The sequence below is a fragment of the Sminthopsis crassicaudata genome, chromosome 4 (genome assembly GCF_048593235.1).
Source record: "Sminthopsis crassicaudata isolate SCR6 chromosome 4, ASM4859323v1, whole genome shotgun sequence".
In the NCBI taxonomy this organism is placed as follows: domain Eukaryota; kingdom Metazoa; phylum Chordata; class Mammalia; order Dasyuromorphia; family Dasyuridae; genus Sminthopsis; species Sminthopsis crassicaudata.
This window is the reverse complement of record NC_133620.1, coordinates 347,421,607-347,446,445: the sequence shown is the minus strand read 5'-3', so window position 1 is coordinate 347,446,445 and position 24,839 is coordinate 347,421,607. Positions and strand designations below refer to the sequence as shown.

The following is a 24,839-nucleotide window of genomic DNA, read 5'->3' as shown; positions in this document are numbered from 1 at the left end:
TATATTTGTAATCAGTAAACCTGGATTTGAACCTCAGCCAGTAGAATTAAGTGACCACTGGAAAATTCTTTTCCTTTTGAAGGTCCATTTCCTTTTTTGTAAAATGAGGGAATTTAGGCTAAATAAGCGTAAAGTTTTTCCCAGCATTAGATCCAGTGTAAAGAGTGGGAGGGGAGGATAAAGAGAAGTAGAGAGGAAGAGAATGCAGGCAGAAAGACACAGAAAAAAATAAACAATCTGTACAATAAGGTGTAGGAAGTTCGTGACTTTTAGGATGAAGATATTTGTATGAGTCTGTATGGCTTGGGGGTGAATCTATTTAGGAAAAGTACCATGTATATGAGTCTATACCAAAGAATGAGTGTTTCTAGGCATTTTTCTGGATTTATGTGCATTCCTACATAGGTATGTCTGTGCTTATGTGACTGTTTACATCACTAGGTCTCTAAGAGTCTTATAAAGGAATCTTTGTTCCAGAGGTGTGCAAGGATGTAGAGATGTAAATGTGTATTAATTAATATATGAACCTCATATATGCTGCATTCCTCCTACATATATGTGAAGTGGGGTGGTGGGAGGGATGGTAGCCCATACTGCGTGAAGATGTAAAATGCTTGATGGGTATATTGGAGAGGAATAATGTGGAAGTGGGGGGAATTTCCACGAGCTCTGTGTAGATGAGCACAAGCATAACTACGTCTTTGTGTTTGAGCAGGGATGAATGGGAGTGTGAATAGAGGCTCAAACTTGGTAACTAACCACATATACGTGTGTGGGAGGCTGTGAGCAATTGTGTGCATGTGTGATGTGTGTAGCGGAAGGAATGTTCTCATACAACACTCACATCTGTACAAGGACTCATCCAGAAAATCAATAAACAAATGAATTCTTCTGCAAGTGAATTTACATAGAGTCACTAAATAAATCACTAACATTTCGGAGCTTAAAATTACTCCTACTAGAGGAGCTGGGTGTCAAATGATGAGTTTTTCTGAGCCTCTGTTTTTTGATCGGTAGAATACAGGTGACAATAATATCAATTCCCAGGACGTTTGAAAGGAAAGCCTTTTATAAAGAGAAGTTTCGATTTTTGGAATAAGTTGGAACTGTGTTAAAAAAAAAAAAAAAAAAAAAGTCGGTGAAGAGCAAGTAGCCTTGAGAACTCAAAGGTTTCTAAGGAAAGGAATATTTCGGAGAAACCCTATAGTAGGAGAGGATTTAGAGAGGTTAAAAGAGTGCGCCCAAGGACTGTCAGCTTTCTCTCCAGGGAAATAGAGCAGCCTCTGGATAACCCGTTTCCTACGAACCACTACCCTCCCTACCCCCACTACCTCCATATACACACAAACACACATACAAAGCTTTTTCAATCTCCCCCAAAGATCGCCCAGTCTTTAACAATCCAAAAGTGAAAGCACATTAAAAGAATAATAAATAAATAAATTGAGAACTGCGTGGTTTGCAATTGACAGGTCTACGCCAAACAAAAAACGAATACATGTTTCCCTATGCGTCAATTAAGTGGAATCTTTGAGCACTGGACAAAATCGATGTCCTGGAAAAGAAACTTAGTAGCCTCGAAAAGGATTCTATTAGCCTGAAGATGAATGTTGGCTACTTTTCCTTCCATTCTTCTAAGATTGTGCTGGGCTTCCAAAAGGCAGTTACGTTCCCTAAAAGCCGCCTGGGTCCGAGCTCCCTCCCACCCCCAAGCCCAATTGCAAGCAAATTCCTTTAGCTATACATGGCCTGATCCTGGCTGCAGAGCTAAACCTTTCGGCTGGACAGGTGGTCTGGGAAGGAACTTCTTGGTTAAGAACTTTTATCGGGGAGAAAAAAATCTTGGAGTGAAAACTACTAGGCTGGATTGATTTTTTTAAAGATATAAAACAGAGATAAAAATATATAGGCATACTTTAATTACTAGTTACTAATTAAAGAAAACCACCTACCCCACTCAGATAGCTTTAAGAAGTCTGTTAATCCTTAAATTCACTGGTCTTAAATGAAAAACGTTTGGGAAAGTGGTTTTCTCACCCCTGTTAAATTTTAAAAATTACATATATACGCTATCTTTTTTAAAATTTCATACCACCTTCATTTCCAAATATGACCCTTCTCTTCCTCTTCTTCCCTTTCCCTACCAAACAAGTCTTCTTTGTTTACAAAGAATAAAACAAAAAGTTGAAGAAAATCAAAACATAAACTGAATTTGACATTACAAGCAATATTACTTCAGACTCATTTTTCTCAGTTCCCTCCAGCTAACTTTAAGGGCTTCTAACTCTGCTTTGTCTAAGAGACCTGGAAAATTGGCGAGGCTCTAGGACCGGCAGAAATAATAGGCCCACTCGGAGGGCTTTTGACAAAGGCCAAAGGAGGACGGCAGCGCAAACATCTAGATCTCCACTCCAGGTCAAATGGGTTCTTTCCTCTGCAAGATTCCAGGGTCTTCCTCAATTTCTATTCTTTCATCTCCCGGCCTAGTTCCTCATCCCTCTAGGAGTCGAAATTTGTTTCCAGGACTGCGGGAATGTTTTTTGATCTCCTGCACACTCTAATCTTTTATGGAGTTCCAATCCTTCCCTGCCGTAGACTGAGTAAATCTATAAACCAAATCTTCACACACACACACACACACACACACACACACACACACACACACACACACACACACACACACACATCCTGCCACTGCTCCAACAAGCACCCGAATATTTCTAAACCCTCAAACAGAAAGTCAGCTTCTGAATGGGGTTGAGGATGGAGCTGCACTCTCCTCTCCATTGCAGAAAGCCCAACTGACTTTCAATATAGAAACAATTTTTCCTCTCCAACCATCCCTTTCTTCCCTTTTGTGCTATTCTCACTCACCCCACCCCGCTTCCAGCGCAGAGCTAGGGAGAGAGGTCAAGACCACCAGCCAGGAACTTCAAGTTCAATGGCAAAAGCCCCTCCCCCATCCCGGGCAGAGCCTCGTGTCCCTTCCCCCATCTTTTGGGAAGCTTTTGAGTCCGAAACTGACATCTTGTAGGAAACCTTCAAAATTCCAGGAGGGGCCCCTTGCCCCATCACTTCCGGAGCAATTCACAGAGAGAGCTAATTGAAATATTTTCTTCTCTTTCTTTCTCCCTCCCCAAGTTGAACCGGCTCCCCTCGCCCAGTCCTCACCTCCGCGGTGTTTCCATCTCGAGCCTGGAAGCTGGGAGAGGAAGAAAGGCTATTATTTTTCCTTATCGGATGTTTTCAATAATCTCCGACTCTAATCAAGCCACTAGGGGGATGGGATGGTGGAGTACTGAGAAGGAGTACTGAATACTGAGGCTGTCTGACTGGGTACTGGACTTACTGGATCCGTCCCTATTTCGAATTGGAAAGAAACTGAATCAGGTGGGTGAAATTCATGTATATATTAAAATAATTACACATCACATTTAAAAAACGAAACAAATTTTTAAAATACAGATCCTCTTTTCTGATTTCCTATTATTCCCCCTTTCCTCCTCTGCCGGAGTCTTGCACTCCATCCAGGGTCATCTCCAAATCCTCCTAATCTGTATCTTGCCACTGGATCCAGATGTCTCAGGAGAAGAAAAGTTGAAGCTGGTGACTATGCCCAGCCCACCCGCACTTCAATTCAATTCTTGCATGTCATGATCTCTCCTCCCTGATGTCATGGTTCTCTTCGAGAATGAAGGACAAATAACAACAACCCCCGCCAGAGTCATGGACTATGCTTTATTTTACAGATTACGGTAACGAGTTCTTCTATTGAATTCGCTCCGATGATTTAGAGAGAGGAGGTAACTTTGCATTTAAAAAAAAAAAAAAAGCAAAAAAAAGCTGCTGAATGACATTTAAGTGCTGGCACTTGAGACTTTAACCAAAACTTTAATAAAAAGGGGGAAATGGGAACAGACCAAGGGCTAATGGAGGCAGAGTCTAATTCGCTGATATAGGGACTGTGGTTTAGGTGAGGAAAGACACAACAAAAGAAAGAATTAGAAAATGAGGAATTGAGAAATATTTGGGAAGAATGATCTGCATCAAAATTAAAAACAATTCCACCGGTAAAATAGAATGTATAGATATCTGCCCCGCGGACCCGGAGTAGGCCTGCCGCTTTCCCACTGCTAGAAATTCATGCTTTACCAAGAGATAGGGAACAACTGAGAGAGGATTGGTAAAGAGTATTGTGTTGTGCCTCCCTGCACAGCTGGAGGCATCTGGATTCACACTTTGCCCTTGGAAGCCGTATCAATATTTGCTCATACATCATTCACGCCCTGGTCATCTCTCCTGCTTCGGTGATAGTAAGACGTGGGTCCTGGAAACCGGGTGTAGCAAATAACCATGCCCCAGCTCTATTCTCCCTATTTATTTACCAGTAACTATCCTGCAAACAGCCTCCGGAAGTGAGACGCTGAACCTGATGGGATTGCGACTAGGGAGTCAGCAATGGCTTTATTCTTAATTATTTCCTACGAATCACTTGAACTATTCTTAAGTTGGGCTGTTTGTACTTTGTACGTTTGTATCTGAATTGAACTTTCCAAAAACCTTCCTTTCCTTTGCCTTCTCCATCGTTTTCAATTTTTCTGTGTTTAAAAATTGCACAGATAAAAGAGTCAGCACTCTGCGTGCATTTTCGTTAATATTTAAACATGTTCTTTGTCTTCAAGTTTATCCATAAGGTCACGTGCAGCTGTTGCCGTTTAGGGCAGGAGAATCGTTTCTCCCAGCTCCACGGAATAACGGTGGCAATCTTTCGGTTCTAATTTCTGCAATAAACCCTTTTGAAGATTTGGAGAAAATCTCCTTGGTTCTTATTTTCCCCTTGTATTCAGAGGTACGACCTGTTACACACGTACATTTGGTCTATTTGCAAATTCGTGTGACTGAGGGAATTAAATATGGACGGTTTTTATGAGGCTAGAAGCATACACACCTACACAGAGGAAGAAATTGCATTTAAAAGAGGGTTGTATCTGTATAAAACAAAATTAATTTTAAAAGGGGATGCGCTTGTATTCGGTCATGTGTATGAATCACGTATTTATACATATGAACATGTTACACAGGGAATTTTTAATACACAGAATATTGATTTATGCATAGAACAAAGACAAACTGAAAAAAGGAGGAAGCTCTCAAGGTCTCTTTAGGTGGGGCTATGGCTCCCTATCCTTCTTTCTCCATTTTAGATCTCTCCTTTCCAACCCTCATTCTTACTATCTTCTATTTGCCCGATCTCCGGCTACATTAATTTATCTGCCTACCATAATTGTGCATCCAGTCTTGGGAGCTTCTGTAGAATTGAGTTTTGATATCCGCCCTGCATTCCAAACGCTGCCCACCTTTTGGAGATCCTTCCCCAAACCCTAAAGCAAAAAGCAAGCGGAAATCAAGGTGGCAGGAGATTCAATGACTGCAGTAGTGAGTTATGGCCAGGAGGGGGAGATCTTGTTCTTTGCATAACCCAGTTCCGCTCTAGAGAAAATTGGTTTCTTACATCCGAACTCCTGTGACTCTTTACTAATAATTGAAAGCGAAAAGTTAAATTATAGAATCATAGAATTTTAGAACTTATGCCAGAACTTACTTAAAACCCGCTGATTTGAAAACAGGAGGTGGGAGTCCGAGCCCCGCAGGGTCCTTCATCACTTTAGAACAGATTTGTTAGCATACTATTCCCACTTATTCAAAGCATACTATCCAGATTTATTCAAAGTTATAGGGCAGCCTGGCCGGCCCTAGCTCTTCACCAGCTGCGGTTTCCTTTCCTCTATCCTTCTTCTTTGACCTATTTCCTTCTTAATTTCTTAAGTTTATCGAGCTTCCAGAAACTTCCCTACAGAATTCAAGCCGAGTTGAAAACATGACCTTGTAGTTCTGAGACCCTCTCCTCCCCCCCCCCCCCCGTCTCCATTCCAGAACACTGGAAGGAGATGCTGAGCACATTCTGGTTGGTTTGTTGTTGGGAATGAGAAGCTGAGGAAATAGCTAAATCCAAAAAGGAAAACGGAAAGTAACTGAGTTCCAATGGGAATCAAAGTTATCTCCCCAAATCGCTTTCCCTGTTAATGAGTTGAGATAATTCTTAATCCTATTCTCCATCTCGTTCTTTCCCAGAATCTGACTTTCAGGGCTAGGATTCCCCGTATCAGACCACTGAGCACTAAACACATTCCCAGCCCCAGATTCTGTCACCCCCAAGTGATCCTAAAGGATTTGGCTCCTCTGCGTTTCGAAAAAGAGGGAATGAAATTCAAAAGGTGGAGTTATGGAATCAAGTCTATTTCATCGGATAATATTAAATGAGATATTCCACCTTATTTTCAATAAGGTCTATCACACTCTGCTATAATGTATTGTTCTATAGAGCTTGCATTATACTATAATTTCATCAAGGGCTTCTACTATAGGTATATATCGCCTATGCTTATAACAATGGCACCTTAAACAAAAGAGAGCCACAGGGAGGGAGTGTCATCCGTGGGATCTTTGCTTTTTAAACATCGGATCTTAACGCTTGTCAACGAAATGTCAGCCAGGACTGGGAGTGGGACATAAATGTGGATATCAAACAGGAAAAGCTCCAAGAGAGAAGAGGACAAAAAAAAACCGATGAATTCAAAGGTGAACTGAAGTCAGATTTGGATTACTTTAACCACTGCCACAGTGCACTTTTTTTTTTTTCTATTAAAAAAAAAAAATGGAAATCCTACCTCTGGATAAGTATCCAGGCCAGAGGTCTCAGATTCAGCAACTTCTCCAGTTTGGGAAGGGGGAGGGCACTCAATTGGCCGATTTATTTATCTTGTCTTTCCCCCAACCGCTTTTCTGACTTGTTCCAGATCGGGAAGAAACTCTAAGGTAGGGAGGATGGTGGCTACCCTTTCACCAAAACTAACTGGGTAGAAGCTTCTTTATGTCTGGAAGAAATGGGAGTCTACACCATGACGTTTGGCCTGTTTGTTCAGGTACTATACAATCCCTAATCCTCAATTTTGTGTCCAGACAACTGAGCAAAAGTGGGTATTAAGGTTTTGCTTTCAAGGCAGGCATGGCAGAAAGGGAAAATTGAACTATCCAAATTCTTTCTCTAGCTCCATTTCGTTATCATCTGCAAACCAGAGCCCAGGAAAGAGAAGTGACAGAAGAACTAACTCTGCCTCACTATAGTTTTTCAATGAGCAGAAGGAAAACATTTGGATAATCCAAGATTGAGGACTCTTGTAAGTGCTTTGTTATATAATCTGAAGATGGGAAAGGATGTCCTATTGATCTTAATGTCCTTTCCCATCAACTACTGTTCCTAGAAGGCTAGCCTTTTCCTTCAAAAGATAAGAACTGGCATCATTGCAATGTGGACACCCATCCCCCAGTTCCCCCCCCCCCCCCCCCCCCCCCCCCCCCCCCGTTCCTCTGCTCCCTCACTATGGACAAGGCCTGAAGAGAGACCCCAGTCTTCCATCCAGACACTTGGGTCTGAAGAGGAAGGCACCAGTAAGAGTGGTGTCTTCGGGAATTTATTTATTAATCAGACTTGATCCATCGAAAGTGGTTTGTAAAGAGCTCTAAATAACTGCTAAACAGAGAATACGAGAATGATTATAACCTTAACTAATATTATCTCTGTCATTGTTATTCTTATTTTCCCCTTGTAACTATATAGGCAATTAGGGGAGAAATCTCTCTCTCTCTCTCTCTCTCTCTCTCTCTCTCTCTCTCTCTCTCTCTCTCTCTCTCTCTCTCTCTCTCTCTCTCTCTCTCTCTCTCTCTCTCTCTCTCTGTCTTTCTTCCTTATATAGTGACGTATCACAGCTGTCCTATTGGTTGAAAGGTCCCTCCACTTCTGGGAAGCAAGGCTGATTCCAAGGGAAACCTCTTTGGCAGAGTCCATGGCCTAGTTAGGACTTCATGCCCCCCTACTGGTCCAGACCCACCCCAGACCCTAGCTGGGTCTCGATCCACCAGAAACGGTTTCCCTTTCTGCTAGGAGATCGCCATCAAGGAGTGGCGCTGGTCTTGATCTTAGCTAAGACCTTCTTCTCCTTGACCCGGCGGTTCTGGAACCAAATGGTGATCTGCCGCTCTGAAAGGCTGGTAGCCGCCGAGATCTTGCGCCTCTTGTCCTTGGTAACGAATTTGTTGGCGGCATACTCCCGCTCCAACTCCCGCAGTTGACCCTTGCTGTATGGGATCCGCTTCTTGCGGCCCCGACGGTAGGAACATCCGTCCGGCGGGTGCTGGGCCGAAGCGTCTGTGCAGGAAGAAGTAAAGAAGATTCTTAATTCAGACTGCAGACCCTGGGCCCTTTATATATATATATATAAAATGCTGCAAGATTCCCAGAGTACTCAGCCACACAGCCACAAATACAAACAGCAGGCTTATACAGGAGCTCTTTACACCAGGTATAGCCACAGGTGTGTGTACACTTAAACACTATATACCCACACCCACCTATATATCTATACATAGCCATCAGGTTCCAAACACAATCTGGAACACTAAAAAAATACAGATTCCCTTCAGAACCACTCACTGCAGGCCAGTGCACCCCAATCTACCCTTCAGAAGAGGGCACATATATAGGTGTGGTCTACAGAACACCAAAACGACTTGGAGCAAAAAGAAAATTTCACCTGAAATAAGGGACTCGTCATTTTCATGTACGGTGACAGAATATTTATTTCACTGACACAGTCTACTTGTTCTGCTTTTGTCTAGAAATAACTTAGTACTCCATACAAAGAGACTCAAGCAAAACGTATAGACTACACAGTCTAGTATAATATAGATTCTTGAGCACAGCTAGATCCACTCCCCCTCCTAAAAATGCTCCCATGCAAACTGCTGTGCACACAATAGGAAAGACTTATTCCTCTCAGACCTCTGGATAGCTGCAAAGGAAAAGGGCTAGGAGTGGTAGGCTAGTGACGCCAGATTTCGCAGGCTCAGTCTCTGCTCCTTCAATATTTAGGTGGTCATATCCCTGCCAGTACAGACCCTTCTATTTAATTCCATTTGGAAGAATTCCAACGATAAATGCAGCCAGTCCTCGCCTTCCCTACTCAAATTCTACGAATCTCCTATCTTTAATCCGTTCTAATCTACCTTGATAATAATGCCACTCCCCCCAACATTACAACCACCACCACTCACTCACCCACACCTGAAAGCAAAGGGGAATTGGGGTCTTGCAGATTACCTGCAAACGCAGCCTTCCAGAAATGACCGGGCTGGTTCTGTTCCCCTTGGCAACACATCTGGCCACTCCAACCGCTGGCGAGGGCCCAGGGCTGGTAACTGTCCACTGGCAACAGGGTGTCGTGGCGCGGTTCCCCAGGGCCTCCAAGAGTTTGCACTACCGACACATCCAGGTAACTAGCCACAGGCTGATAGGGTCCTGGGTATCCAGGATAAAAAGCAAACTCTGCAGGACGGCTAGAATACTCCTCTCCTGCTGCAGTGGTCTCTGTGGGATAGGCAGCCAGAGTAGCTGCCTGGGTGCACGGTTTCAGCGAACTCCGGGACACTCGGCAGGAATAGTAGCCTCCACCAAAGTATCCATAAGGAACGGATGTTGGGGAGCCTCCCTGAGGCATCCCAGGGCATGGATGACACTGCTTTGGTGGCTCCCCGGAGCCAGGCAGATCTATTGAGGTATAGTTGGGGGTGGGCAGTAGCGCAGATGCTGAAGGGTGACTCGCCAGTGGCGAGTGGGACACCAGATTCCGACACCCGCCTGCTCCCAATAAGCCTTCGATATCTTTGCCAGCATCCAAGGTGGCATAAGCACCCGACTCCATGGGGCTGGTGGGAGGCTCATGGGGCGGAGGTGGGTGGGGAATCCGGGGCGCTCAGCTCGTACTCCCCATCCAGGCCCCGGGAATCCAAAGCGTTTTAAATTGCTCCCAGCTCAAGAAACGCCTGCAGTAGCTCTGGCCAGCCGTCCTGACGTAAGAGACGCAGGAACCCAGATCCCGACATCGGATTGGCTGCTGCTTGGAGAAAAAAAGACTAATAAAATCCTGAAGGCAGAAATTGCGAAAATACTGCACCCCCACCCTCCCCAGCTCACTTTTATTACCACTGAAAACAACACGAGAGAAAGGGGAGAGTATCTCCCGCCCCAACCCAACCCCCAGCTACCCAGTTTAGAGAGGCGCAGCTCTGAGACTTGGGAGAGGGAAAAAGGGAAAGAAGAGGCAATGGAGGAGAGTGAAGGAAACCGTGCCCCATCTCTGTATATTACCCTCTTTCTGGCTCTCCGTCTTTCCAGCTTTGGCAGGTTTAATAAGAAGATTTTTAAAAAATGGTCCCTATAAAACACACATCTCGTGAGGAAATAGAGGAGTTCTCGGGGGTGAGGGTACGTTGCAGTACCCAACTGTAATAATTTGAGAGTAAAGCAGTAGTGTGTGTTGATGGGGGGGAATGCGGTGTTAACATCTTTTTTGGGATTCCCACACCCTGGGGAGGGGGTGCGGCGGGGCTAATGGGGGTTATAGTCACACAAACGCCAAGCATTTATCTATACCAGCTGCTCCTCCTAGCCTGCATGCCAAGTCACTGGGTTTTTCTATCCTGGGCCAAAGAAAATCCCAGTCACCCTTCTCACCGTCCATTTACAACAGATTCCTGGATGGAGTATTTTTCTTCCCAACGTCCCCGAAGACAATGTAAAACCTGTGCCAATCCTATGAACATGAGGAGAGGAAGTCAGGCCGAGAAGCAAAGGAACTGGGGGAGAACAAGAGCCTGTAGTTTCAAGGAAGCTAAAGAGGAAAGTGGAGAGAGCCTTTCTATAGGAACTTCAGAGGCAGAACTGAATATTTTTCAGGGGCAAAAAAGGCATAGCCACTGGATTTTAATACAAGACGGAAAAGAGAGGGAGGAAAAAAGCAAAGGACAGGAAAGGACAGACATCAAAAGGGAGTTATAGGCAGAAAGGGACAAAGAACAGAGGCAGAGGCAGAGAGAGATGAGTAAAAGAGAAGAAAGTCCAAGGAAGGGGAGACAGACAGAGAGACAAAGATCTAATCAAATGGGAATCTGTTAGAATTGAATTGATACCACCTCTTAAGGTAGTGTCTACCAAACTATGTAAGAGAACAATTAGAATATTGGGATCACAGATTTAGAGATGGACCCTAAGGATACTTGGTTCATAAAGTTCAGAAAATAAATTTATCTGAATGACCTTGAGTTAGAATTTCTCCCAAAGATTCTAGCCCTTGGACATGCCTCTCTTCCTGCCCCAATCACACTTCATAATAGAGCCCCCAAACCTATCACATTAAGCTAAGCCTATGAACGGCTGTTCTTGATTCTCACTAGGCTCCTAAATCCCTTTGAAGGCAGGAAGTTGAAGCCTGAAGAGGGTTTTGGAATCACCATAGATGCCAAGACACAGAAGTAATCAATTTGTCCCCTGGGATTTACCAAAGTAGAAAGAGACAGAATAGAATGGAGACAGATTCATAAGGTTTCTATCAGTCATTAAATGGTATAAGGTGGGAGGAGATGGAAAAGAATCTCTCCTACCTTCTCCATCATGAGCCATCAACAATCCCTACATCAACTTGCTCCAGAGCCCAGGATTTCATGTGGGAACAGGAATTTTTTTTTAAACCAGGTTTCAGACAGTTTCTCAGGACAGCTTTCATGGCAGATTCCTAAGAATTTTCAATGAACTTTTTTTATCCTCGTTTTGCAATTGTGGATTTGAATCCCACATTTTTGAAAGAGGCCAAAAGGAGTACTTGTTGGAAAGACACCTGCAGTGGAAAGCTTGCACCCTCATAGAGCAGAATAGAGATACAGATCCTGAATCCTTTCTGTGGCCACATCACCCTTCATTCTTACCCTTTTTGTTTTTCAAGTCAGAAATACAATTATTTTAATCTAAAGCATCTTTGGAAATTCCGAGTTTGTCCTGACATTGTTATGCTATGTTCAGAAGATCAGCTTTCATGAACTCAAATAGGAAAAAAAATACAAAATTTTTGAAGGAAAAAATTCTACAATTTGTGCATAGAAGATTGAAGGGTAGGATATCCTGCAAGAGGAAGAGATGTGGAGAGATGTGTTTGTGAATATTTAACCACATGCACATGTGTCCTTGTGTATGAATGAACATAAATGAGGGTTGATTTTTTTGTTTTTTGTATGTGTATATGTGTGCATCTGTGCATGTGACAAAGTTTATTGGTGACTAGAAGGTGAGGAATAGACAAGTTGTAAAGTTCTAGATAGACATTTTGTAGAAAGAGAAATAATCCTATTTGAGAGAAGGAATCTTATGCTTTGCTCCTCCGATTGATGGAGAGGAAGCAGGCTCTGTTTTTCAGTGAGTTAGTCACTTTATGTCATTCCATGTATGGTTATACATAGATTAGTAAATAGTTAGCAAGTATATGGAGATGTTTTCAATGAGTTATCACTCTCCCTTCTCAATAGGGAATGGAATTTACCATTAGAAGAATCCCACCTGCTTCTTTCTCAGTCTCCTAATCTTGTAATTGAGGTTATAGGGAGTAACCCAAAGTCAAAACTTTTCATCTGCTCCACTCTGATCACCTTTTCAATCTGAATGATCTTGACTCCTTTAACCCTTATAGGTCTCTGCCAGCCACTGCTGTGTTCTGGACAATTAGAATTCATAGAATTCACCTTTATAAATTATCTAATAGATGACACAGACCTCACCTGCTCACTGTGGGAATATTCAATGCATTGAGAACTGAATGAATGAATGAAAAGACATGACTGAGCACTTTCTACGTACCAAACACTATAATAAATTTTTCGGATGCAAATACAAAAACAGACAAACAACAAAAAAAGAGTCCTTGTTCTCCCTCAATTATTTACTAGTGGGGAGAAATATTATATATAGGGAGCTGCTAACCAGGGAGGGAAACTTATTTCTGGAAATCTACAGAGACGGTGAGTGGGACCAGAAAGATGGACTAGCATATCTCATAAAGGAGATGACATTTTCATAATTCCAGAAATTATCATCCAATAATGGATGGAGAAAAGACGGCTGAAGGATAACAGAAAAATTAAAGAGGAAACCAATACAATATTGTTTTATTCTGTCTTTTTATCCTCAGTGCCTTCACAATTCCTGGAATGTGGTGGGAACTAAATAAATGCTTATTAAATTGGACAGAATTCGATTGAATCAAATTTAATTGAATCTCATTATGTACTCTTTTAGTCTTAGGCTCTGTGGAGTTTGAACTTTCTAATCCTAGATAGGGAAATTAAATTCTACAGGATGTCAGGGCACCATGAAGTGCTAGGAGGCAGAACCCAGGAGGCTAGACTTTCAGCCCTAAGACTTTGCCCTCCCTTCTCACATACCCAGACAATGTTTCCAGTCTCCTTTGTCTCTCAGATCCAAAGGGCTAATCCCCTACTCTCAGACCCTTCCCTACTTTACTGACCGAGGCCAAATGCTCTGAAAGCCTGGCAATGCTCCTTTACATACAGACCAGACACCCCCTTGAAGGTCAAGGCCAAGTTGAAAGTTAAGAGTCTGTTTACCTCCAGAGTTCCATTCATCCCAGCCCCATATACTGCCTGTGACCTTTACTATGCTGCCTTTGAACAGCAGCAGACACCTTAGGGGAGGTGGGGAGTGGAGATCCCAGCCACTAAAATTTGACACCTTAATGTAAAGTCCAATACACCTTTAATTCAGTTTAATGAAGTTGACCAGAAAGAAAGAGAGATAAAAATCATTGAGCTCCTTTTCTTATTCTATTTTCATTTTTGGCAAAGCAACTCATGTCTTTGACACTGCTGCTGTCTGTGGAGCAGTTGATAGCCATGATTTTAGGAGTGGTGCCCCAATAAAGGCTGAAAAAGGAAGGAAGCAGTCATTTTGATGATAGTAATGTGATGCCATTAATTCTAATAATGAATAATCCTTTACTCATACCTTCTTGATGCTACTTTCTCCAAACTTACATGTTGGAAGGAAACTAAAATGGTGAGACTTATACATTTTGAAATTTTATGAAAACTGCCCAATTGAGTTTTGAGGTTCTCTGTCTCTCTCAATTTCTCACACAAACATTTCTTCTCTTTATTTAAATTTTTTTTTAGTTTTCTTTTATCTTTCTAGTTCTTCCTTTGTTTCCTTCTTTATGTCACTCTTTCTTCCTTTATATTTCTCTGATATTTTCCCCATCATTTCTACTCTCTCCCTTCTTTCTTTAGCTCTCTTTTCTCTTTCTTTATTAGATCCTCTTTCCCTCTGGGTTGTTCTTGCAACTTTCCATTGTTCTTACAGGAAGTGAAAAAACAAATATCCAAAGCCCTGCCCTGCCCCCCCATTAGGGCCCCAAACATTTGCCTGCCAAACCTCCACTCAGCTCCTACCTGATTCGGAAATGGGACTTCTCTAAAAGGCCCAGCCCAGAAAGTTGATATTTGTCCCAATCTTTAATTCCTTTAAAACTACGGTTATTAGTTTGCTATTCCAGGAGACCCAGGACTCCTTTATTTCTGTCTATCCACTCAAGGCACATGGACCGAGCCGGATGGATTTGGTTTTGAGATTTTTTTTTTTTTCCTACCAAGAAAAACCCTCATTTCCACGAGCTGACTGCAAGATCTGGCCAGTCCAATCCAAGGATTAAGCTACTGCAAGTTTTCAGGAGCCACGAAGTAAACTTTGTTTTCGGTTACAAAGAGTTTGGTTTAGTTTCCGAGTCTCTAATACCTATCCTGGAAATTTCAGAGTAACCAGAAAGAAATCTCTGAAAGGAACAGCGAGTCAACTCTTTTCCAACCCTTCCCCGAGTTCCCCTTGGCCTAGATGCACAAACTGCGATCGCCAAGTTTCCAGACTGGTCCATCGATACCCTAAAGTTGGACCACATCAGGCAGAGGCACGCACGCCAAGGGTGCAACATAGAAAAACTACGAAGCGGGGTGGGGAGGAGGAGGAGGGGGACAGAAAAATAAAGACAAAATCCAAAAAGAGGAAACTATAAAAGGAAGAAGGAACACCAATGCTCCATCCTCCAGATTCTCCTAGAGAAGCTCGGGAAACGCTGGGGTAAGTAGGATCCTGGAACAAGACTTACTCCCCAGTTCAGGCTGCAGCCTGTAGGAGCTGAAGGCTCCACAGCCCTGACTCTTTGTTTTGGGAGTGGAGAGGCCAGGCCAGGGGACAGGGGACTGAGCTCCGAATACGCTCACGAGAAAACGTGTTCCTTTCGGTCACTCAGGGGCTGTCACCCGGGAGGAGGCTGACAAAAGCCTCATCACATTTTCCTGCCACGTGTGAACGGAAAGAGCTAAAGAGAGTTCCACCCCCCACACTCCCACCCCTTCCTTCCCATATTCCCACAGCTCTTGCGCTCGTCTCCTTTCCAGACCCCGGGCTCGGCAAGAACCTAAGAGAAAGGAAGGGAAAAGAAGTTGGGTCAGGTCCCGAGAACGCTGGAGTCATGCCAGAACCCCCTCCTCTTCCCTATCTCCCTCCCCCATCAATCAGACCAAAAAGAAATAGAAATCCACTATTGACGGGATTATTCTGATTTAATCCGCATAGTTTGGAGTAGGATCGAGCAGAGAGGGCAGTTATGAACGAGGAGAAGGGGGAGCAGTTGAGAGCCGTTTCAAATCTGGAGGAAACCAGAATTGGAGAGAGGCGGGTATTAGGGAAGTTGACGTTAATACTTCGATTTAAAGTTTTCAAATAGCTCTTTATTGGGTGAGAGGGTCGATTCAGACATAATTTATTCTACAAAATACAAACCTTCGGAGAACTGGCTGATCCATAAAGACAACAGGATCTGGGAGGAAGCCAGCTCTCGAGCACAGAGAATTCAGGATAAAACCTCTACAGGTTGATTTCGGGTGAATAGCTCTGTACCGGATTTAAAATCACTAATTCACCTTCATAACAATACTAAAAAAATTGGCCCGGAATTTTGAGGGATAATAATAATTCCTTCAGTTATCCTATCCTAAATGCAATGGATAGGTCCAGTTCGAAAAGAAATATTCAGATTTGTAGACCTAAGGGAATTAGTTGGAGTCAGGGAATAGGTTTTCAGTTAATGTAGAGGGACGGAGGAGCCTCCAGTGGCCTTCCCTGCTCACGCTACAGGCCACAGTTTTCTCTAATCCCGTTGTTTGCTATTCCTTTCCTGAGTCAGTGAAAAACCTAGTCCAGACTGGCTCAGGTGCTAAAAGAGATGAAGCAAATTTACATTAAATCGGATTCAGGGACAAGATCCATATCATTCGAGACTTCTAACCTCCCTGAGCCCCGAACGCTTAAACTTTTCCCCCTTCAGGTGTTTACCTTGATAAATGCTCCCCACTCTTCATTTTCCACCTCTAGAATGCAAACTTGGTCAGAGATAGCATTTAGATACACGTTTTCTAAATAAATCAAGTGGAGGAGAGTTCTGATCAGATTATTCAAGCCCAAAGCAAAGTCTTTTGACCTGAAATCAATAAAACTTTCAGGACAATGTGTAAATTATAGTTCTTTGGGACAGAATTGCTCAGATTCTCCGAATCTTCTCAATTTTCCACTTCTTTTGTCTTTAACAAAAGAGAAATTCCCAAACTTGACAATGTTCCCAACTTTCCAGGAAGAAATGACATTTTCTATTCTCTTTCGTTCCTTCCTCAGGTTTCACCATATCCTTATAGGAAGAAAGTTCAACCTTACTGTATCACCAAGTCCCTTTTTCAAGGAAACAGAGGAGAGAAATGGAAAAATTATTTATATCCTGTTGGGAGAGGGGAAGGGAACAGCTATCTGTTCCAAGCCTTTTCCAACACCCATGCTATCCGTGATTCTCCCTTGTTCTCTTCTAAAGAATCTAGCCTTAGGCAGCTCCACCACCACCACCAAAGATCTGAATCCATTTTTTGAAATCCAGCAGAAAAATTATTTTAAAACAAACAATGCCTCTTTCCTTTCTTCGTTCATTGCTAGATGATTCCCCTAGTTTTCTGATATTTGCAGATTAATCAATGCCAGATATGATATTTTGAGTATCTCTGAACTTTCCTGAAGAATCTAAGATAAGCAAAGTGAATACTCTTTGAATTCAGGCAAACCTGAAAAATTTGAATCGGCTCCCATCCCTTAGCTCATGTCTTAGACAGGCATTATTTGAATCAATCAGATACACTGTTCTATTATTCAGTGGGAGTCCTGATAGTTCAATCTCTACTACATCTATATTGCTTGTCTCTGGGACTCTAACATCACTTTCCTCTGGAAAATTCTCTTCATTCCCAAATCTCATAAGTAGGTCTTTGATTTATTCTTTTGCCTGCTCCAAACAAATAGTTCCACTGGGAGATTTCCAGGAAATCCCTTTAGAGAGAAAGCTAAGGGTGGGAAGAGAACTAATTAATCATACCTGTTATAATGGGAATTCCTGTTCCTTGCTCCTCCAATACATCTATCTAGTGATTATGTTTGCACAGACTGAAAAAACTAAAGTACTAAGATGAGAAAACCCTTGAGCCAGGAACTTCAATATAATTAAGTCACTGAATTATCTGTATCTTTCAATTCTCAGTATTCTATACTTTTTGTTATATCTCAATATGGCAGTTTCTCCCTTCTAGGGAAGAATGGTACCTAGTACTTGAGATCAGACTTTATACATCCATATATATGTATGTATATGTGTGTGATAGGCTATCATAGTAGGTAGTCTTGAAATATCCTTGAATCCTTGATACTTATGTCAAGTAATAAGGACTTAAAGTGTGCAGGCACTGTGCTAATTTCTGGGAAAAACAAGGAAAGGCAAAAAAACAAAAACAAAAACAAACAAACAAAAAACCACACCATGGATCCTGTACATATCCTTATGGAAATAAGATACAAACAACTACTTTCATATAAGTGGACATAGTGGATCATCTCAGAGAGAAGGCAGAGGGGGAAGAGAGGATAGAACAGAAAAGTCATCTTTCAAAAGACGGGTTTGAACTGAGGAAGGAAGAATTTGAGCTGAAGGAAGCTGAGGTAAGCAAGAGCATTTCAACCATGGAGGAAAGGTGTCTATTTGAGAGTCCAGACAATAAGAAGCTTTAAATAAATAAGGATTTCTCTAAGATGGATCAAGATGGATCTCTAAGATGGTTTCTCAGATTCTTCTACAACAATTAAAAGGTTATGTCCCTCATAGTTCCAAGAAGAACAGAATTATCTGACTAGCAGTGTAACATTACAACAAAGCAAATTGAAAGACTTTTTTATTTATTGACATTTATTTATTAATGTCATTTGACATTTATTAATGCTATATTCTAGGCACTACGCATATACAAAAAATGAGACATTCTAAACCCTCAAGGAGCTCATCTTCTAATTTACAAAGGGCCTTCAGAAATTAGTTAATCTAAACTCATTGTACAAATAAGAAAATTGAACCCAAGGAAGAAAAAGAATTTGTTTTCAAGGGACTAGAGGATGCTTATCCTTCTAGACTGCAAGGACAGTGTATCTTTGCCTTCACCAAGCAGCCTCTATATGGAGATTTTTTTTTCTCTCCTATCCATATTCCAAGTGAAATTCCTGGTGCAAAACTCTATCTACCTAGATGTTACCTATGTCAATAAAGAAGTTGATGTAATTCATAATTCCATTTCGGGTATATGTCTGAGACAGAATATGAACCCAAATTTTTTTGGGTTTCAGGAGTATTGCAAGACTGCCTACTAAGATAGGCTGTCATGCACATATACATAAATACACATATATTTATATAATATTGTTATACTAATATAATATAATATTAAGTATACTAAACTATATGTTAATTATTAGATAATAAATCAATTTTATATATTGCACATAAACTTATGCATGAATATGTTCTCCATTTATAGTGATTCCCTCCTTTCTTCACCTAGCTTAGAATAAATAGCTGTACTCATAATGTGTCAGTCAGGTCCAGGGACTTATCTATGACTCCTTAGTTATGAAGTAAGGTAGAGAGAAAGGGCATGGAGGAGGGGGAAGGACAGAGAGAAAGAAATGAGGGGGAAAGAGAGTCCACAGAACCATCAAGTAGTGAAATGGGCCAAAAAATGGGAAGCCCAAAAAAAGGGGAAATCCCTTAGAACTCAAAAATATCTCTATTGTTTTATTTTGGTTCACCTCCCCTATCTTCTGTTGTAGATGTAGATGATAAATCCTCATTACATCCAGATCGTTTCTTATTCTATAAACCCTAACTACAATTCCACCTCCTTCTCCAATCATTCTTAAGTCCAGGGCCTTTCCTCTGTTAATTATTTTCTATTTCTTCTGCGTATAGTTTATTTTACATATATTTATTTAAATGTTGTCTCTTCCATTAAACTTCAGACTCCCTGAGGGCAGGAATTGTCTTTTGCCTCTTCTTGACACATAGAAGGAGCTTAATAACTGTTTATTGAATGAATGAAGGAATGAATATTATATAGTCCTTTGTTCCAGCTGTTGGAGCTGCCTTCAAAGCTGGGGACTGAGGAATAGTTTCAAGTCTGAGTCTAGAAATTCTGTGTCACTTGAGCTGAGCAGAATTTCAGCAGGAGGGTAGAAAGTTCAGATTTCTTCCTATCACCCTTCCTTAAAAAGAAAGAGGAGCATGACCAAAAATTAAAAAAAAAAATTTGTTTTGCTGATATATATTGAAGCATGTTTATAATATATAGTGATATGATAATAAATATCTATAAAATGTTTTGGTTTTCTTGATTTTATAGTAGGTGTAGGGTAGAAAGAAAAGTGTGAGAAAATATGGACCTGAAAATAAAACAAATTTTAAAAATATAATCCACACACATACATACACACATGAAAATAAAAAGGAAACTCTACCCCTAGGGTAGACTGGGCCTAGGGCAAAGAGAAACAAAGTCCCTGAAGGATTTTCAAATAGCAAAATATGGATCTAATTCTCTTCCACTTCTCTTTTCTTATTCTCATCCAGAGCACCAGAGAGTGCCTCAAAGTGATTCTACTCCAACTATATTCTCCTTCTTCATCTCTTGCCCAGTACAGCTGTTTTTCCCCTAGCTCCAATTAAAAGCACACAGTTGAGATGTACTGTGTCCCCATTTCTAAGGAGAACATGCTAGCAAACTAATCCCCCACACACATACTCCTGTTTATTCTCAGTTTTCCAGGTTCTTTGCACTACTCCTTCTGTCTCTGTTCCCATGGGAAGACCAGAGCCAGTGCTACTGAATGGATCAGAAAAACCAGAGGGAAAGGATAAAGAACAGGAGAAGGAAGAGTCAGGATCATATAAAAAGAAATCAGTCAGTCAAGAGAGACTCAAAGCTGAGACTGAGATCCCTAGATCTAAAAGGGGAAAGAGACAGAAACAGAGACAGAGACACAGAGACAGAGACAGAAACAGAGACTGAGAGACAGAGAAGGGAGAGGGAAGAAGAGAGAATGAGGTTGAAAAATTGAGAGAGGATTCGGATAATTTAATTCAAGGGTAGTAAATAATAGTCATCAGATATTTAAAGAAACATCAGGATTTTTTTTTTCTACAGTAAAAGAAGGAGGTGAGAAACTAGTTCAAGCATTTTTCTCTCTCTACCTTCTCCTAAGTTTTTAAAAAATTTTTAAACTTTGTCTATGTAAATAGATTGGGATCTATAGGGATGTGTGTGTGTGTGTGTGTGTGTGCGCGCATGTATGTGTGTGTTTATTGGGGGGGGGGGGAGACTGGGAGATAGACAATAGAGACAATTGTCCCATGAATCCAGGGAACTCAAGCCAAAAAACTATCCACTTGCCATCAATTATGCAGTAATGGGTCATGAAGAGTTTGCTCTGGGCCAAGCAGTTTAAGAGGAGATAGTGGGTAGTTCAGGTTCTGATAATCCTTATCTTAGAGTTAGTATCTTTGTAAGCAACCCACTGGACCATGGAGTGCTTCCTTCCCATGCTGTGCCAATGTAGGCAGGCAGAATAGTGGAAGAAATTCTCCATGATTGATCCCTGTGAAAATATTCGCAACTTTTATCTCCTATCTCATTCCAGGACCACAAGGATTCCCCTTCAGGTTTACTTGTTGGAGAGGATGAAACTAAGTTGGAAGTGAGGAGAGCTCTATGGATTCAAAACCTGATTATTATGTGGGCTCTCTTAACCACTTATTGAGAGACCCTTTGCAAGGTATTTGTCCCAGAGTGAATATTCTGGTGAAGAGATTTCTAACCTTCAGCAACAACATCAACCCAATGCAATGTTTCTTCCAGATTTGTTTGTTTATTTTTCAGTTTTCCCCACTTCCTTTCATTGAGATTCCCTTCCGAGGAGACAGAGAAGATGGCAGGGACTTGTCTAGAATTCCTGAGAATTAGGTCTCAAGAAAACTGCCATCTGGGCCCCAAATATACCGTAAGTAAAGCTCTATTTCCATAAAAAGAAGTAGAGAAGATGTAGCACTATGGAAAATTCCACTTGCTAAGACCCAAATCTTTTTATTTTCAGGTCAAATGAGATATGTACAAAGTACTTTTAAAATTTATTCAACCATGTCCATAATTGTATAAGCAGCTATATTATCTTTCCAAATTGTTGTAGTCACAGAAGGAAAATTCTTTCTCTGGTAATAAGGTGCCAAAACATTTTGCTCACGTGACTAGTCTGGTGGGACAAAAAGTCAGCAAGAAGACTATCAGAGATGGAAGAAACCTTAAAAGCCAACAAGTCCCGCCTTTCAAGTTATAGAAAAGGAAATTAGGACATGGTAAATGACTTCTTCAAAGACATTCAGACTGTGAGTAGCTTGGCTGAATTAGATAGAAACTGTGCTTATTCAGTAAATTAATATTTTTGTTTACTAATATCCCCAAACCAGTGGTCTCTCCTCATGCTGCTCCCTGCGACACATGCAAACATTTTTTAGCGAACTTTTGTAGCTTCGGTTGCCATTATTTAACTTCAGAGTTCTTTCCTCCCCAATAAATAAAAGATAAAAAGTTAGAAGATGCTCTGGTCTTCCTATCTCGTACTACCTCTTCAACTATACGTAATACTTTCTATTTCCAATTCTATCACAGCAGGAAGGATAGGTGAATAAGGATACTCTATAGTTCGAAGGAGATTTTACCAGACTGATTGAAGTTAAATATTCCGTGTTTTCAAGAGGATAAGATATTGGGACAGGTTGCCGAGAATAAAGAGAGCCACGTTCTGTCATTTGCACCGGCTTCCACCTACCTTTTCCTCTACCTCCTAAAGAGAAGCTATTTGGACACTGCTCCTGAAAAAAGTAGAAGAAAATTTGGAGAGGGGAGAAAAAACAAGACTTCTAGATTCCTACTTGATGTATGGATAGAAACCCCTATTTCCTCTCTTCTGATTGAGGAGGGGAACGAGTTTGTCAGCTACCCCTGGGTTCACCCTTTGCCAATCTTCTGGTTTTATGCATCTGAATAGAGAGTGAGCTTCGTGAGGGTAGGTATTGTTTCTTTGGCTTGTTTCTGTATCCCCAGAACCTTAGTATTGTGTTTTACACATAGTAGGCGCTTCAGAAATGTTTACTGAATCCAGCTAAATAATATTGAATCCGTGGAGAAGAACAAGAATGGGGGAAAAGATATTGGTTAAAAAGAACCTAGATCCTTTTTTTTGTTTTCCAATTTCCTACAAATATTACGACCAGATTCACAAAACGTCTGGTCCAGATCCCGGCAGCTTTAAAATAATGTCGATAAAGCGTTTTGCTTACTTTAAAGTTCTACATAAACGTCATCTGGTTTTGCTGGATATGCTACGTCTTCATACCTGGAGCTTTTGCCCTCCTTTTTCTCCTCGGTTATAACTCTCCCTATAACCCATTTAACCACCTACCTCAGTCTCAGAATCACTGGGCTAGAGAGGGCTATCTGCCGACAAACTGACTCAGATGTTTTTAACAGAAGAAAAATCTAGCGGAGGCGGGTACTCCGTGGTTTAAGAAATGAAGGGATGGGAGAGGAGACCTCCTTCCTCCTCACCGAGACTTTAGAATCCAGAATTAACCTTTTCCCTGAAAGCTTCACAAAGCTCTTAGAAGACAGTGTCATAGTGGAAGTAAATTAGCTATTATCGGCAACCTGGTCTTCATTAATTATCTGCTATCCCAGGTAAGTCGTGTATAAACCTCAGACTTCACTCATAAAATACTCCAAAAGCTGCTCAATGGCTGATTGCCAATACAGGACAAGAACTCTTAGAGAAAGCGTCACTTAACCCTGGAAAATGCCCTAATATCGCGTCACCTTCCAATGCTTGTAGGAGATTGTGTGGAATTCTCGTTAGGAAAAAAAAAAAAAAAAGTGGGAAGGAGGAGTAGAATTCTTCAGACTCATCGTCCAGATCCTGTCATGTGCCTTCGCTGGGTTCCTTGCTATAACTGTTTTGCAGGACAATTTTCTTTTCTGTTGTGATTTTGATTCTATTTGCAATTCCCTCCGAGAAAAATTAGCTGCCTACAGCCAGAAACCAGACTGTCCCCGCCCCAAACCAGGAAGAATTTACACCCCAAAAAGAAGAAAAGAACTAAAATCGTACTTCACTGTGTGAGCCTAGCCAAGTCTCTGAGCCTCACTTTGTAAAACGAATATAATACCTATAATATTTAGTCTCATGGGGTTTTTGTGAGGAAGAAATAAGATAATGTTGTGCAATATTTTTTTGCAAATCTTAAATTCATATGCACACATATAGAGTTGCTATCATCATTATCATTGTTATTTTGATTCAGGCCTGTGATTTCATTGTCCTAGGGAATTCTCAATGAAGTTAATTCCTCTAGTTTTGCAGATGCTGAGAAACAAAGGGACTCATTAGTGTTACACTACAGATTTAGTCATATATTCCTGAGTCAAAAGTCCACTTTCTGTACACTAAGCTACAATGTCACTTTCCATCATCATTGTTACCCAGAGCATTGCTTGTTCCCTGTTCTCATGAACATTGTCTCAATAAAAAAGAAACCTAGACCGACATGTGCAAAAATGGTTGTGGAAGCTCTTTTTGTGGTAGAAAAGAACTGGAAAACGAATAGATGCCCATCAATTGGGAAATGGCTGGATAAGTTTTTTGTTTTTTGTTTTTTTGAGGCTGGGGTTAAGTAACTTGCCCAGGGTCACACAGCTAGGAAGCGTTAAGTGTATGAAACCAGATTTGAACTCCGGTCCTCCAGATTTCAAGGCTGGTGCTCTATCCACTGCAACACCTAGCTGGCCCCTGTTTTCTTATATATATGAAAGTAATGAAATATTATTGCTCTATAAGAAATGACTAGCAGGATGATTTCAGAGAGGCCTGAAAAGATTTGCAGGAAGTGAGGTTGATCAAAACAAGCAGAACCAGGAATACATTGTACACAGTAACAACAAAATTGTGCAATGATCAACTATGAAAGATTTTCTTTTCTGTGATTCAATGATCCAAGGCAATCCCAACAAACTTTGGATAGAAAATGCCATCTGCAGCTAGGGAGAACTGTTCAGACTAAATGTAAATCCACAATCTTTATTCACTTTCCCCCCCTTTTCTCCCATTTTTTTTCTCTTATGCTTTTTCCTTTTTGTTCTGATTTTTCTCTTTCAGCATGATTCATAAAGAAATGTGTTTTTTTAAGTGAATGTACATTAATAAACAGGAAAAAAATAAAAAGAAAGAAGAAAAAACAGTCATAGAGAAAAAAAGGAAAAGAAAAGAAAAGAAATCCAGGATGGGGAAGGATCACTCTGATGGCTATTGCAGAGATTACGTACGGTATATAATCCAGGAATATCATCTCTTATCTCTGACCCTACCAGGA

At 41.2% G+C, this 24,839-nt stretch overlaps 1 protein-coding gene and 1 long non-coding RNA gene across 2 annotated transcripts; one reads left to right on the top strand and one right to left on the bottom strand.

The window, feature by feature from the left end:
* Positions 1-3,727: 3,727 nt before the first annotated feature.
* On the bottom strand, positions 3,728-9,942 carry HOXB13 (homeobox B13). Its single transcript, XM_074261244.1, has 2 exons — positions 9,218-9,942; positions 3,728-8,266 (listed from the first exon to the last, which is right to left on the bottom strand). Exons 1-2 carry the CDS (start codon positions 9,816-9,818, stop codon positions 8,013-8,015), a joined length of 855 nt encoding a protein of 284 aa, XP_074117345.1. The 5' UTR covers positions 9,819-9,942; the 3' UTR covers positions 3,728-8,012.
* Positions 9,943-14,375: 4,433 nt separating this feature from the next.
* LOC141539036 (uncharacterized) lies at positions 14,376-24,028 on the top strand. Its single transcript, XR_012481184.1, has 4 exons — positions 14,376-15,088; positions 21,062-21,196; positions 21,301-21,421; positions 22,087-24,028. It is a non-coding gene; the product is annotated as an uncharacterized LOC141539036 (long non-coding RNA).
* Positions 24,029-24,839: the final 811 nt, after the last annotated feature.